General features: G+C 33.7%; 1 protein-coding gene and 1 long non-coding RNA gene across 3 annotated transcripts; both read right to left on the bottom strand.

The window, feature by feature from the left end:
• Positions 1-1,558: 1,558 nt before the first annotated feature.
• On the bottom strand, positions 1,559-3,409 carry LOC110721031. Of its 2 annotated transcripts, none has more exons than XM_021900158.1 (2): positions 2,887-3,409; positions 1,559-2,411 (listed from the first exon to the last, which is right to left on the bottom strand). In XM_021900158.1, exon 2 carries the CDS (start codon positions 2,383-2,385, stop codon positions 1,696-1,698), a length of 690 nt encoding a protein of 229 aa, XP_021755850.1. In that variant the 5' UTR covers positions 2,386-2,411; positions 2,887-3,409; the 3' UTR covers positions 1,559-1,695. The 2 variants fall into 2 exon arrangements, with proteins under 2 accessions (XP_021755850.1, XP_021755855.1); XM_021900163.1 differs by having other exon boundaries at positions 1,559-2,407.
• Positions 3,410-7,875: 4,466 nt separating this feature from the next.
• Positions 7,876-10,269, bottom strand: LOC110721024. The gene is made up of 2 exons (XR_002511388.1): positions 9,608-10,269; positions 7,876-8,394 (listed from the first exon to the last, which is right to left on the bottom strand). It is a non-coding gene; the product is annotated as an uncharacterized LOC110721024 (long non-coding RNA).
• Positions 10,270-16,415: the final 6,146 nt, after the last annotated feature.

Genomic DNA, 16,415 nt, shown 5'->3' with positions numbered 1-16,415 from the left:
GGACGACATACTAAATTATCAAATGAATCAATTAATGCATGGTTAATTAGAATTTCATTTGTGTCAATTACGGGTCTGTTTACATTTAATTAATTTCAGTTCAGTTCAGGTCAGCTCTAATCAATTCAATTCAATTCAGTTTAGCTCCAATCAGCTTAGTTCAGTTCACTTCAACTCAGTTCAGTAAATGTGAACATGCCCTATTTTCCAAACCAAATACAAAGTACCATGTTTTGAATTCTTTTAGTCATAACTTATTTTAAAGCCATAGAGAAGGAAACTTCACATACAAAGAGAACAAATTAGCGTTCGTGACAATATAATGCCTTTTAATGTTATAAGATTGTTATAAATTGATCACATAACAGATTAAATAATACTCAAATGATGACTGAAATTGATCGTCCATTAGAAGATTAGATTATGTTCACATTATATGGTTTGTTTAGGTATATTTTGTATGTGCATTATATATGCTCGTAAGCTAGAACTGGTGAAAGCAGTTGGAGACTATACACACAAGGTCACCAAATTAGACCGAATAATACGGAGTATATCATTAATTCACCATGTACGACCATTGAACAATGACCCAAATTATTCTCAATTTCAAAACCTAAAATAAATGCTTAGATCATGCCTAGAATTAAATTAATTTCACACATAGGGTTTCCATATCATGTTGTCGATTCATTCGGATAATCATGATAGGTTTGGGTTGGGTTGGGTCATATTGAGTCATTTCTTGTTTTAATTTAGGATAGGATTAGGGTCACTACACATATAAATTTAATTCCAGTGACGGATACAACTGTCAAAGGGTATTGTTGATAAAATATTGTGAGATAGAGGACACATCTTATAACTTTGAAAATGTATGGGTACAACTTAGAAATCGAAGAACCTGGGTGGCATAGCTTAGAAAAACAATTTTTTTTTCTCAAAGCTATCACTTCCACAGCATAATAATACATTACCGTCTTTTGAATTTCAGGATCATTGTATAAGCAATCTTCTACATACTTGAAGAATAATTAAGGGCATGTTCTCATACGTTTATTTTCAGTTCAGTTCAGCTCCTAATTTCCTTCTCTTATAAAATATTCAGTTCAGTTCAGCTCTAATAAGTTCAGTTCAGTTCATCTGAGTTCACTCAATGAGAACAGGCCCTAACTTTCCAATTGTTCAAGTCGAAGTTGCTATAAAAAGTCATCTCGCATTTCAAATACTTATTTGGCATCAACAATGCTGCTGATTCGATTCGATTCGTTCTATAGGGATATATGCACAAAGGACCTTGGTAAAGGTACGACCATCTTTGTATTCATCATCATCGAATGAAGTGTTTAATTTTCGAACTAGGTAATGATTTGATAGCTGCATTTTTTGCAGGATGACTTTTGAATGGCCACAATAAAATTGTGGCTATTGTATTAAATCAAATCATAGTCGTTTATTTCTATTGATTAATTTGAATCGTTATATAATAAGTACACACAGATATAAGAAAAGATTGTACAGAAGTAGAAGGGGGAAAAAATACAGACTAAATAAAGAAGAAACTAATAAGAATATGGTAGGGTTTTTTTTTCATAATTTTTTAAAAAATAAAATACCTTATATTAACAGATCACATTAATCAATTGTGATTTGTTTTAATACAATAACGATAATTTTATAATAGCCATTTGAAAATTAAAAATGATCCACATAGTGAAGTTTCATCAGACAATATTTTTTGAACTCTATATCAGCCATCTTCTCTTGGAGTTTGTCGAATACCTCTTGTTTATCATCTAATTCCTTCATTCTTTTGATCTCTTCCTTTACCAACATATTTTTTATTAAGTCAATTACTTCTTCAACTTTCAATTCCTCATCCGAGTTGTCCTCATCATCCTCCTCTACATTTTTTTCTTTCCCTCTCAATTTTTCCTTGCATTTGTCATAACAACAGCCATGATTTGAACCTATGTCCAAGAGACGGCCACTCTCAAAGTCTCTACGAGCCCATCTAGTATTCAACGATGTCTCGACATCGTACTTAGACCAATCAAAGAGATCAAACAATCTAAAGTACTCCAGTCCTAACACCGTCGTTGTGACCCCTTTCGCCATCACGAAACAAAGCCCCTCGCGATTAATAATCAGTTGCGAGTTGTATAGATCTTCGGTAAGTGTCTGCAATTCAGACCCCCTAATTTCTTTGTTCCCAATCTTCAACACCTCATACTTGTTCCCGGGTCCTATACTAATTCCGAGATGGATCAAATTCTTCCGTTTCACCGGGTACGTGTAAAGACCGTCTAGCTCGTACACTCCGATCGATTCCATCTCAAAACATTGTAGGAAAGTCTTGTCTGATTTTAATGTGTAAGTTGCCATATTCTGTCCCCTTTTCGTTGTTCTGTCTTGAAAAAACAAACAAAGATAACATTGTTGACACCGAAATCTTGTTAATTACTATGTGTCAGATATATGTAAATAAGGAAATAATATCAAAAAAATTTAAGATCTATGACTCTCTATATAAAGAGGGTCAAATCTAGGATTTAAAGAGGCTCAGATAGAATAAGTCCTAAAGACCTCATCTCCTCCTCACTACCAAATATTGTAGGTACATAGTATGGATTGAGCCAACAAGGCTCCGTACGATACTATAAACAAATATCAAAACCCTAGCCCTTTAGAGAGAGGATCAAGAGATTTTTCCCGTATATTTAAACATTGTGGTAGTCATATAAAATTTTCAATCAAATTGGATAGTTTAAGTGCAACAAGATTACAATATAATCGGCCTGAACAAAGCGTTCATGTCTCTTTATCTTTTGCACTTACATACAACGACCTGGACATACATAATAGAACAGTTTCGTGTTTACGTACCATAAACACCTGATTGAGGTTGCGTACACCTGACGATGGTGCTAGTGAGCTACACACAAATTGGAACAAGAAGAAAATTCAAGTGAGATACTTTTTTTTCCACAGGTAGACCTAGCAAGGTGCACTACTCTACGCTTTGGAAAACATATACTATGGTATTTATAATGTAGTATAGTGTTATGTGCTGGCATATAGCCAAGTTGGACGGTTGACTTTTTGTTTATAAAATTGTGTATGTCTCAATGAAAGTTCTATAGTGGTCGTTTGAAATATTAGTATCATGATATTTTAATGATTATATTGTTCATAATTAATGTAGTTTTTTTTAGTGATATGATATCAATGTTCTTGTAATTAAGGCGGGGCAAAGACCAAAAATCCAAAACTGACCAAATTTTTGGGTTTAAGTTGGTGTCTTGAAATTTAAAACACAAAATTTTAAAAAATCGGGTGTACAATAATTATTGTACATCCATTATAAAATGATTATAAGTTACCCCTGAAATGAATATAAGTTACCCTAATATGCGTAAAAGTAACCCAATTCAAATTAAAAATTATCTACGCTTTATTAGTAAAGAATCACATTTTAATTGACTAAAAATCAATTATTAGTGATTGAATGTAATTAAATTACCTCTATAAAACTTTTCTTGTTATCTATTTATATAAAAATTGTATTATGCTTAAAGTTACCCAAAGAAAGGCAAAAAGTTACCCTAAAATTAGCTAAAAGTTACCCTTACACTGCTCGATGTACACTAATATTTGTGTAAACCGGATGTATACAAAAGTTTTTGAATTTAAAATATTGAAACTAGATAGATGGATAACCAAACGAAATATTTCTAACTTGCATGCATGTGGGTGAAAATCTGAACGATGTACAGGAATTTTATGGAAATTTATACTACTATCTCCATTTTTAAATAAGGAAAAATGGAAAAGAAAAATCCAACCTTTGCGCGATTTGACAATAAAAATCCAACCTTCCATTAATCTAAAAAAAAATCCAACCTTTATACCCCACCTTCTTTGAAAGATCCATTTGACCTTTAACCTGCTGAACAGGTTAATTTTTTTATTTTTTTTTTTAAAAAAAATTCTCACTTTCCTTCTCACTCCTCTTTTTTCTCTCTCCTCTCTACACCACCACAACCAGTCCACCACCTCTGCCACCACTTACCCAACCAGTCCAATTTTTTTTTTTTTAAAAAATCCCTTCTCACCACCACCGTATCCCCAGCCACCACCTCTCCCACCACCGCCGTCACCCCACTGTTGCCAGCCCTCCCATCCAACCACCGGTAAATCTCCTCCAAAAACGCTAGCACACCCGAAATCCCCCTCCCTAACACCAGCACCGCCCAAAACCCGCACCTCCTTCGTCATTTGGGTTTAATTTCTGGGTTTGGGTTTAATTTTGGGATTTGGGTTTAGTTTTCTGGGTTTGGGTTTAATTTTCTGGGTTTAGGTTTAACTACGTGGTGGTTGCTTAAGGGGTTTCGTGGGTGGTCGTGTTTGGGGGTGGTCGTGTTTGGGCGGTCGAGTTTGGGGTGGCTGCGATGGTCAGTTTCGGGTAGGGGTGGTAGGATTTAAGGGTATGGGTGGTCGAGTTTGCAGGGGATGGAGGGAAGGGGTGGCTGCGGTGGTCAATTCGAGTAAGGGGTGGTCGAGTTTGCAGGGGAGGGAGGGGGGGAGGGAGTGGTGGCAGGGGAATTGGTGTGGAGATGGAGCAGGTGCGGCGGTGGGGTTGGGGTGGTCAGGTACGGTGGTGATGGGGTGGTCGGGGAAGGAGGTGGGTTGGCTTTTCTGATTTTTTAAATTTTTTTTTGTTTTTTAATGATTAAAAAAATAATTGACCAATTAATGACTGACACGTGGCACATTACTTACAAAAATCGGTCATCAACAGGTAATGGATTTGTTGGAGAAGGTGGGGTATAAAGGTTGGATTTTTCTGAGATTAATGGAAGGTTGGATTTTTATTGTGATACCGCGCAAAGGTTGAATTTTTAGTTTTCATTTTTCCTCTAAATAATTACGGAGTAACACATTTGACTTTTTTCACTATTTTAACATAATCATCAAATTTCAGCATTTTTTTTATTGCAAAAAACTAAAAAGACGTGCATGGTAATGATTTTAGCATTAATCATTGTGAGGTGGAAACAAACAGTAGACGTTGACTTTATTTTTAAAACAGAAATATGGAATGCAGAAGAGTGGAAATAATAACGTTGAGAATCCATCAATCCATACAATTTTATTCGGAAGTATTCTATATTAGTCTTTTTAATATTCTATAATAGTCTTTTTAAAATGCTTAACTATGCATTCTTGCACTTCATTTTGGGAAGACTTTTTAATATTCCCCAAAAACTATAGCTAAAAGTAATCTCATCCATTAATGTTGGTGGTAGGGGTGAAATGGTATGGTTTGGTGTGGTTTGAGTCTAAACCAAACTAAACCGCAAAATATGATTTGGTCAATTTTTCAAACCAAACCAAACCATATTAGTATTGAAACAAACCAAACCAAACCGTAATTATGCAGTTTGGTGCGGTTTGGTTTGTGGTTTATGATGAGACGACATTTTTTCCTAAAAATTGTCAAATATTAATAAATTTATAATAAAATTCAAATAATTAGCCCAAAGAGATTAAAATCTACCACAAATTTTTAATAAAAATAACAACCAACTAATCAAGTGCTAAGTGCTAACACAATAACACATAATAAAAATAATACATAACGAATTAATAGTGGAAAAAAACATAATACATTTGTCCAAAAAAAATAATTCATACTACATTATAGTTATATGACCTATTGAATTTTAAGTATTGATATTTGAGATTGAGTATAGAGTATAGTAGTATACTGACCGTATAGTCTTCTAATGATTTTTCATGTTTTCATGTTTTTATTTTTTTTATAATATATAATAACTATTTTAATTTATTTAAAAATTATTTAAATATTAAAATGCGGTTTAATGGTTTACGGTTTGGTTTGGTTTATAATTTTTGAAAAACCAAACCATTCTGCAAATCGTATTTCCCAAAAAAATCGAAACCAAATCCTATTTTTCCAAACAGCAAACCAAACCAAACCGCTAAAATGCGGTTTGGTCTGATTTGGTTACGGTCCAGACCAAACTGTGTACAGCCCTAGTTGGTGGCACGTATTGTTCATTGAAACACCTTTTATTCTATACTTCGCATTTCTGGTAAAAATAAATAAATAAATAAAAAAAAACCTTCGTATTAAAGACATGCGGCACTCTCTCTTTTGGATGTGATATTCCACATCATCAACATACATATTAAAATAAAATTGATAATTTGTGTAAGATTTGTTCATGTGATGAAATCCTTAACTAAGAAATTAAACTATGTGATATTTGATGTTAAGTTTATTATACAAAAATTGCAATCAAGTGGTTAAATTGTAAATAAATCAATACTGACATTTTTCATATTAATATGATAATATCAACAAATATGAGATCCTTATTTAATGAAAACTTGTTAATTTAAGAAAAATTTGTTTAAAATGACCAGTTAAGTAGTCTATTTTGTTTCAAAGGACCTTATAAGTAAAAGGTTGCCTAAAAGAACCATATAAGACAGCTTGGGTAATGACGAGGGATCAAGTCCAATTTTCAGGCAAGTTAATGCCGGGCTCCTTTCCAAATAAAAAAGTGTTACAATTAATATGTAACGGATGAAAACAAAAGTGTTGTAATTAATACTAAACGAAGGAGTACATGTTATTTGACCTAACATACGATATAAAATTCAGTAAAAATCCATAAATTATTAATACTTCATTTATTTTTTGTACTAGCATTATTTTTTTTTCCTTTTCATTAATTTTAAAGTATGTAAATTTATTTATTTTTGTTAAAAAATCCAAGTTTATCTCCATGATTGTTTATCAATAAGAAATAGTGTGTACGTAAATTCTTTCATTAGAAATTTTACCAATTTTTACCTCAAAATCTTACTCTCTCCGTCCCCAAAAATTCGATCTTTTTGGCCTAATTTTAGTCCCAAAATGATCGACCCATTTGCATAATAACCACCAATTTACAGCAATATTCTGTAAAATTAATTATCTTGCACATATAATATTTTGTTTATCATGTCCTTTTAATACTTTCGCTATCTAATTTTTTTACAAACCTCATGTAAATTTATTTTTCTATTATACTTTTACTTCTTTTTTATTTAACTTTCTTAATATCTGTGAAATCAACCCAAAAGGGTCGTTCTTTCGGGGACGGAGGGATTACAATTTTTTCTACAATAAATGAAATAAGTTTATCAAAGAGATAAAATAGAGCTCCCTCCCACTACAAGAAAAATCTCTTTTCGTAGCGATTATTTCGTAGCGATTGTACATTCGCTACAATATGCAAGTATGTTTGTGAAATAATTTTTACAATCGCCATGGTTTTCCCATATTAAATCGATATGGAAAACATAATAATACATATCCACACTATTTTTACACATTTATATAATTTTGAGAAATCATATCATTTACAATCGCCACTAAATCCTAAATATCGATACGAAAAGCCTTTTCAAGACTAGATATATAAATATTGTTTAACAAAGAATACATAAAATATGTCATAGCTATTGGTGATACATTTAATATCAGAGTTTGAGGTTGCATGTTCGAATCTTGTAAAGATCATACGCATATTTTTTTTTTTTGAAGAAAATGAGTTAAACATTTATAGCGATTGTAATCGCTACAATAATCACCACGATTGGAGGTAGTTTTTTGTATCGATAATTGAGGCCAACCCCAGCGATATTAAAAACCACTACTAAAAGCTAAGGCAACAGGGTATATTGTATCGAATGACCATTCGTTGGGAAAACTTTTTGTTGCAATTACAATCGATACTAAAGGTTAAAATAATCGCTACGAAAAGGTTATTTTCTTGTAGTGCCACCTTTTTTATCTAATTTAATTAAATGAAATATGTTTATCAAGGGGGTAAACTTAGCTGAGGTTAATAAACCTGAAAATTATCTCAGAAAACAAATCCTCAAAAGAGTGAGACCAGAAGAGGTGAATAGACAAATCACAAGGGAGAGACTCCCATAAACCCCGAGAAAAGGCACAATCCCGAAACAAGTGTGAAGAAGTCTCCGAATTCAAATGACATAAGGCACAACAAAGATCCACAAGAATATACCTTGCAAGCATAACAATAAAGCGGTAGGTAAAGCATTATGAAAGATTTTCCACGCGAATATCTTCCATTTCTGCAATAATTGGGAACCCCAAAGCTGCTTCCGCCAACTTGGGGGAAGGTCCACTAGCTGTGTAGCCTCATTCACCATCTGACAAATTAACCTAGCATATGTTGTCTTGGTGGAGGAATTCCCATCACCCGTGAATTTCCAGTAAATAAAGTCATCCATCTCCTGTTTAGGCTTTTCCAAGCTCAAAATCAACATAGCTATGTTGGGAGGAAAGATCTGTCGCACATAGCCAACATCCCCACATTAGGGTGCGTATTAATTAAATCAGACACATGAAGGAACAACCTATCTGTCCATAAAATCTTTAAAATAACTTGAACCCCAGGCAACCAACAATCGTCCAGAATGCTAATGGAAGACCTAGAGCCAACCTTCCAAGCAATACAACCCCTCAGAACGCGCAATCGTTCCGACATACCATGACAACCCCCACTACTAAAATTCGACTAAATTACGACCGTATCTAACGGTCGTAAAAATAGCAAAAACAGTCGCAAAAAGTAATTGCGAACGTCAACGATCGTAATGTGGTAGTCGTTATTCACGTGGTACAAAAAGTCAAAATTGCGACTGGTTGACGGTCGCAATTTATTTGCGAGCGTTCCCGTTATTTTCAACGACCGTTACATTAACGGTCGTAATTTATAATATTTGCGACTGGTATAGTAACGGTCGCAAAAAATGTTCATTTGCGACGGCCTAAAGCGGTCGCTAAAATTTGAAGAAAAATATCGGAAACAAACGAAACCAAAATCCAGAAATAATGCAAACAAAAAATAAAAATAAATCAAATTCAAGTAGTAACATACCACAAAATCCAAATTACAAGCAGAAACCACAATAATCAATTAATAAAATGAAACCCAGCAGAAAATAAATCAAATTTACAAGCAATTAACCGCAAATATCAAACAAAAAATCAAAAAAATTACCAAAAATCATACACAAATTCAAAATGAAAATTAACAAAAATCAAACCGATAAAAATGAAGAACAATTCGACCTAAAATATCAACATACGTTTAACAAAAATAAAACCAAAATTAACGAAAAAGCACCAAACCTTGAAAGAAGAACAATTCGACCAAAAAATCGACCAAAAATCAAATCCAAGAAATTCGGCCAAGAACTAGAACAAAAAAAGAATTAAAACCCACATAAATTGAAAAAAACCAAAAACAAACAAAAAATTAAACCCACATAAATAATATCGAACAAATATTAAACCCACATACAAATTCGAACAAGTATCAAAACCACATAAATAAAATCGAATGAAATAAAACCCACATAAATTAAATCGCAAAGAAAATTAAATGGGCATAAATTACACCGAATCCGACCAGTAAATCGAACAAAAAACGAATTAAACCCACAAAAATCAAAAATAAAACAAAAATAAACAAAATTTCAAGAAAAAACAACATACCTTTTACAATATTTCTTCCTCTTTGGGTTTATATGGTCAAATTCGACCATGACAACTCCAAATCTGGAATTTTTATGGTCGAATTTAACCATTAACACCATAAATTGTTTGTAGCTCGTTGAATAACGCAAAATTCGATTGTTTCTCGGTGAAGAACGCAAGCAAAGAAGAAAATTAGGGTGATGAGGATAGACGGGCTAGCAGTGTCAAAGAGGAGGAGCAGAAGAGAAGGAAAAAGAAGAGAGAGAAAGGAAAGAGGAGAAGAGAGAATAGAGCGTGAGAACAGAGAGAAGAGAAAGAGGAGAGAGAAAAGAGAGAAGCGGCGTGAGAAGAGAGAATTAGGGTTAAGTTAGCTGACCACCCTTTTATACCCTTATTTAATATAAAAAAAATTTGCTTTTATTTGTTGCACCTAAAAGGTGCATGGAAGCAAACGAAGAAATGTGCTGGACTACTTCATCAACAAAACTCTAAAAAAGTTGACATTTCCGTCGACCCATATCCACCAGAAGCCTTAGATAAGAGCCCAATGTGTCTTTAGCTTCGATACGTAAGGCGGGAGAGAAAAAATCCTTATAATCCTCAGAAGTGTTAAAACTGAATTTAACAAAGGATTTTAGAAGATTGACCATCTGAGCATAATTAGAGCAAAACTCACTGATAACCTATAACAAGTTGTCACAAGCCAAAGGCGAGACCCTAAAGAAAAGCAATGCATCATCAGCAAAGAAGAGATAAGACACTGAAGGTGACCCGCGAGATATTTTCAGACCTTTAATTAACCAAGAACCTAGCTACCACACGACGTAATATCAAAGAAACAATCTCCATACACATAACAAAGAGATTCGGAGAAAGTGGATCCTCCTGACGGAGACCAAAACGAGGAATTAGAAAAAATCTCCATACACAAAGCGTCAAAAAGTAATTTAATTGCAATATCTTCCTTTTGGTTGACAATGGTGTGTAATCTTTCGAGTGGATTGTGGCTATTCATACTTTGCAGATTATTATTAATGGAAGATTGGAAGATGTCGTAGTAGTTTAGTTTTTAGAGGAAAAAGGAAAAATAGTTAAATAATTTTTTTTTTTTTTTGGTACTTATTTTGGCCAACTTAAATCAATGGCTCTTATTTACATAATTGGATCACATATTGCAAAAAACTAGGTTAGGTCCCACGTCATGCAGGGTAATTTTCAATAACTATTTTTAAAATTAACACTGTATTATATTTTTTAACTTCCATATGTTATATTCATATCATTTGAATATTGAAAATCTACAAAAAAAAATGACAAGAAAAATTACACTAAGAATAATTAACATGTGTTGTTCTTGGCATGTATTATTGAAGTATCCATACAGTACTAATTGATTGAAATTCTAATCATAAATCATTCAAGGAAATAAATATAAATAAATAAAGCATCATTTGATGATTTGATATTCGCATTTCGTTATTTAAGCTTGTAACTTCATTCTATTACATAATTAAAAAAAAATCAAGAAAAAATATATAATCTTGTTGTAATAAACGTACATAGTACCTAATATGTCTTTCCTACCAAACATAGTCCATAACAAATTATGTTAAGACTTAAGATTATTATACTTAATTTTTTTTGCTTAAGTTTATGATTGTCAATCTGTTTTATTTTGGAAAGATTTATCAAAATCTTCTCTTACACTTTGTAGGAAATTAATATAATACTCCGTTTCAATATGATAGTCCCATATGGAATCAATCACATTAAATAAGAAAAGGTGAATATTTGGAATCTAGCATTAAAGTAAAAAACAATTCATAAATAGTTTGCCTTATCTAATTTTTTTTAAGGAAAGCATTAGTCATAATTGCATAAATCAAGGGAATAATTTCTTTACATAGAGTCATGTTATTAATTCACAATCAATTAATCTAACCACTCATAATTTATTATGTATAAAATAGGAAATAAAAACTAAGTTAAAAGTGGAATACATTCAATATGGGTAGATCTTTTTGAAACGCCCAAAATAGTATATGGAACTAACAAATTGAAACGGAAGGAGTACTTTATATATTTAAAAAGATTTTTTTTTTAAATAATTTTTTTTTTTTTAAAAAAAAATCTAAAGATACACCAAGAGATGACACGTGTCATTAGTGTGTCTTTTATTATATAGTTATTGATGATTATTCATTCAAGCAACTCTGTTCTAATTCTATATTTTAAGGCAAAAATTAATCTGAGGTCATAGTAATATGCGCAAAAAGCACATAGAAAATCAGACCAGTGGCTCCAAAACAGCATTGCGGTGATTTTGTTATCCCATCGCAAGGTTCGCTACACATACTCAACAAACCAGAAATAAATTTAAACTTGGCAACAACTACATGCCAATATCTACTGTTATTATCTGAAATCAATTTCCAATTTCCCAACTATTTATTATGAAATTCTAGCCATGAAAAAGCTAATGACATACCGAGTAATGCAAAGGGTGAAATCAAGAAAAATGACAGTTAAGAAGACAATAATGGTTCATCTTGGAGCTAATAGCCACTCATTATATATAATCAGTATACATGAATCACAAGCAAAGATTGTTAAGAAGTAAAAGGGGAAAAAATACAGAGTAAATAAAGAAAAAACTAATAAGAACAAATTAACGGTTGTAATTTGTTTTAATACATTGACTACAATTTTATTGTAGTCATCTGAAAACTATTATTCACGACCCAGACAGTAAGTTTGTATCTTAAATTCTTTGTCGATCTCATCTGCGTCAGGGTACATCTTTTCGAGTTTGTCGATTTCCTCTTGTTTATCATCTAATTCCTTCTTTCTTTTGATCTCTTTCTCTACCAACATTTTTTTCAATAACTCAATTACCTCTTCAACTTTCAATTCCTCATGATTCTCCTCGTTCAAGTTATCCTCATCCTCCTCTACTTGTTTTTCTTTCCCTTGTTAAGAAAATAATGCAAATTTTCTATTTAATCAAATTTGAGGGAGAAATAAATTACATAAACAAAATGTCTATTTATACCAAAGTGCAAAAACACAACCCCTCTTTTCTCTGAGTTATTTTTCTTCTCTCAGATTTTCTCTTGAAATTATTACATACAAATGAACGAAATGCTCAATTTATAGTTTTCCTAAAACAACCTAAGCCATTTAAAATTTAGCCTGCAATATTTATTACCATTAGTTATTTTTCCCTATATTTGGAAACACCTTTAATTTTCAATGGTAATGCATGGTTATTTAATAACCATTTATTTTTTTTCTTTATGTTTCTTAATTATCTGCCAACAATCTCCCACTTGAAGACTGATTTCAATCTGTCTTCACACCAAGGAGTAGAACCTCAACTAGTCTTCTGTCATTTTAAGACCAATTGATGTTGAGCACAATTTCAACTTGTCAATCGTCACTGTTTTCGTTAACATGTCTGCTGGATTCTTACTGCCAAGAATCTTTTTAAGAGTTAACACTTCATCTTCTAGAAGAGACCTGATAAAGTGATAACGAATACCGATGTGCTTTGTTCTTGAGTGAAACGCCGAATTCTTTGCTAAATGTATAACACTCTGACTATCGCTATACAAAATATTATTCACTTGTTTGAACCCCAGCTCATCTAACAAACCTTGAAGCCAGATCATCTCTTTACTAGCTTCGGTCACTGCCACATACTCAGCTTCTGTAGTGGATAAAGCAACCATCTTTTGTAGTTGGGACATCCAACTTACGGCTGTATTTCCAACTGTAAATACATAACCCGTTGTGCTCTTTCTATTATCGACTTCACCGCCAAAGTCTGCATCAACGTAACCTTGTATTTTCAATTCACCTTTACCAAAGTACAAACACTTATTAATTGTACCTCGTAAATACCTCAAAATCCATTTAACAGCTTCCCAATGGACTTTTCCTGGATTGGACATAAACCTGCTTACAACTCCCACTGCATGTCCAATATCTGGTCTTGTACAAACCATTGCATACATCAAACTTCCAATAGCCGAGGCATAAGGAACCTTGGCCATATATTCTTTATCTTCATCTGTCTGAGGGGACTGATCCTTTGATAGACGAAAATGACTCGCCAACGGTGTACTAACAAGCTTAGCATCACCCATATTAAATCTCTGAAGAACACGTTTGATGTACTCTGATTGTGATAACTGCAAAGTGCCTCTCTGCTTATCTCTTGTGATTTGCATTCCTAAAATCTTCTTTGCTGGACCCAAGTCCTTCATGTCAAATTCCTTTGACAATTGATGCTTCAACTTTATAATATCATTCATATCAGAACCTGCTATTAACATATCATCAACATAAAGTAATAGGATGATATAACTGGATTGATATCTCTTGAAGTAGCAACAGTGGTCAGCGTTGCACTTCTGGAAATCTTCCTTGTGCATGAAGTTATCAAACTTTTTGTACCATTGTCTTGGGGCTTGTTTTAGCCCGTATAAACTTTTCTTAAGTTTGCATACCATCTGCTCTTTCCCACTTTTTATAAAACCTTCTGGCTGGTGCATGTATATTTCTTCATCAAGATCTCCATGAAGAAATGTAGTCTTCACATCTAACTGCTGGAGATAAAGATCTTCAATTGCAACAATACTCAACACTGTTCTAATGGTATTGAGTTTCACAACAGGAGCAAATATCTCATTATAATCAACTCCTTCTTTCTGTTTAAAACCTTTGACAACTAGTTGAGCCTTATACCTCTTGGAATCATCGTGCTCCTTTTTTGCTCGATATATCCATTTGTTATGAAGGGCCTTCTTACCTATGGGTAACTCAGTTAGTTCCCATGTCTGGTTTGAAATCAGGGATTGCATTTCATCTTTCATTGCAAGCCCCCACTTGCTAGCATCTCTGGTCTGGGATGCTTCATAATAATCTTCTGGTTCCCCATCATCAGTTAATAACAAATAATTCATATATTTTCTATTAGGCACATGTGGTCGAGTACTCTTTCTTAGTGTAGGAGTTGGACAAGAAGGTTGTTGTATGTCATTTGATTGCGATGTACTGCCCTGTACAGTCTGTTCTTCTTGTTGCGGAGTACTTATGATAGTGTACTCTTGCATCGTACTGTCTGGGACATAATCTTCATCAATGAATGTAGATTCTTTTTGATTTGTTTCATAACTCTCAATTTTATGCCTATCTTTGTACATGACTCTCTCATTGAAAATTACATCTCTTGAACAAATAATCTTTTTGCTTTCATCATCCCAAATGCGGTATCCGAACTCATCTTCGCCATAACCGATAAAAGTGCAAACTTTTGATTTAGGATCAAGCTTATTTCTGCCTTGATCACTAATGTGCACATAAGCTACACAACCAAATACCTTTAAGTACGACAATTTGATCTATTTGCCGCTCCATACCTCCTCTGGTAATTTGTACTCCAATGGGGTTGATGGTCCTCGATTGATCAAGTAAGCTGCTGTATTGACTGCTTCTGCCCAGAATTGTTTTGGTAGACCTGACTGTATACGAATGCTTCTGGCTCTTTCTGTCAATGTTCGGTTCATCCGCTCAGCTATGCCATTATGCTGAAGCGTACCTGGCACAGTTCTTTCCATCTTAATACCATGCTCGTAGCAAAACTTCTTGAATTTGGTGTCCTCATATTCTCCGCCATTGTCGGACCTGAATCTTTTGATCTTCAGACCTGTTTCATTTTCAACCCTAGCTTTCCATATCCTGAAAACTTCAAACACTTCGAACTTGTATTTTAGAAAGTAAACCCATACTTTCCTAGAGTGATCATCAATAAAAGTCACAAAGTACTGTTTTCCACCTATAGACTGGGTGGTTGTTGGTCCCCACACATCAGAATGAACAAGCTCCAATTTTTCTTTCATTGGAGTTCTTCCATATGTCTGAAAGCTTACCCTCTTCTGCTTTCCAAGTATGCATTCTTCACACATGTCTAAATTCACAGATTTTAGACTAGGGAGTTTTCCAATTGAATGCATGATCTTCATTCCTTTCTCACTCATGTGACCAAGTCTTTGGTGCCATAACTTGGAATTTTCATTCTCTGTTGCAACTGCAATCGAATAACACGCTCCAGCTGTCAAATAGAGAGTACCATTCTTTTTACCATGAGCAACTATCATTGCTCCCTTTGAAATCTTCCAATTATCACCTTGAAAGATTATAGTGTAACCTTCACGAGCCAACTGCCCAACTGAGATCAAGTTCTTTCTTAGGTCGGGAACATGTTTGACATCCTTCAGCTCCCAAGCTAACTCATTTAACTTAATTTTGACATTACCTTGACCAACAATATCACAAGGTTGGTCATCACCAAGGTATACCTGTCCAAGGTTTCTATGGACATACTTCTCAAAAAAGTTTTTATTAGAAGTAGCATGGAACGATGCTCCAGAGTCTAATACCCAAGACTCTTCTTTGCTCTCCAATGAGCATGTCAACGCATCATCACCTTCTCCGGTAGAAGTGACATTTGCCTCTGCCTTCACTTATTTTCCTTTTGGTGTTCCCTTGCACTGATTTTTATAGTGCCCAATCTTTCCACAATTCCAACACTCCACAGTCTTTGAGTTTTGGAAATTATTTGGATTCCTGGATTTTGACCTCCTATCTCTGGATTGTCCTCGATAGTTTGATCTTCCGCGTTCATTCCTTCTGATTAAATTTCTTCCTCTTGACTCTGTATGCAATACTGAAGAGGATGAAGATTCACCTGATTCTCTTCGTCGAATCTCCTCACTAAGAACCAGATCACGAACGTCATCAAACTTCAACTTGTTATTTCCCG

This window comes from Chenopodium quinoa, unplaced genomic scaffold (genome assembly GCF_001683475.1).
Source record: "Chenopodium quinoa cultivar QQ74 unplaced genomic scaffold, ASM168347v1, whole genome shotgun sequence".
NCBI classification, from domain to species: Eukaryota; Viridiplantae; Streptophyta; class Magnoliopsida; order Caryophyllales; family Amaranthaceae; genus Chenopodium; species Chenopodium quinoa.
This window is presented reverse-complemented; position numbering and strand designations above follow the sequence as displayed.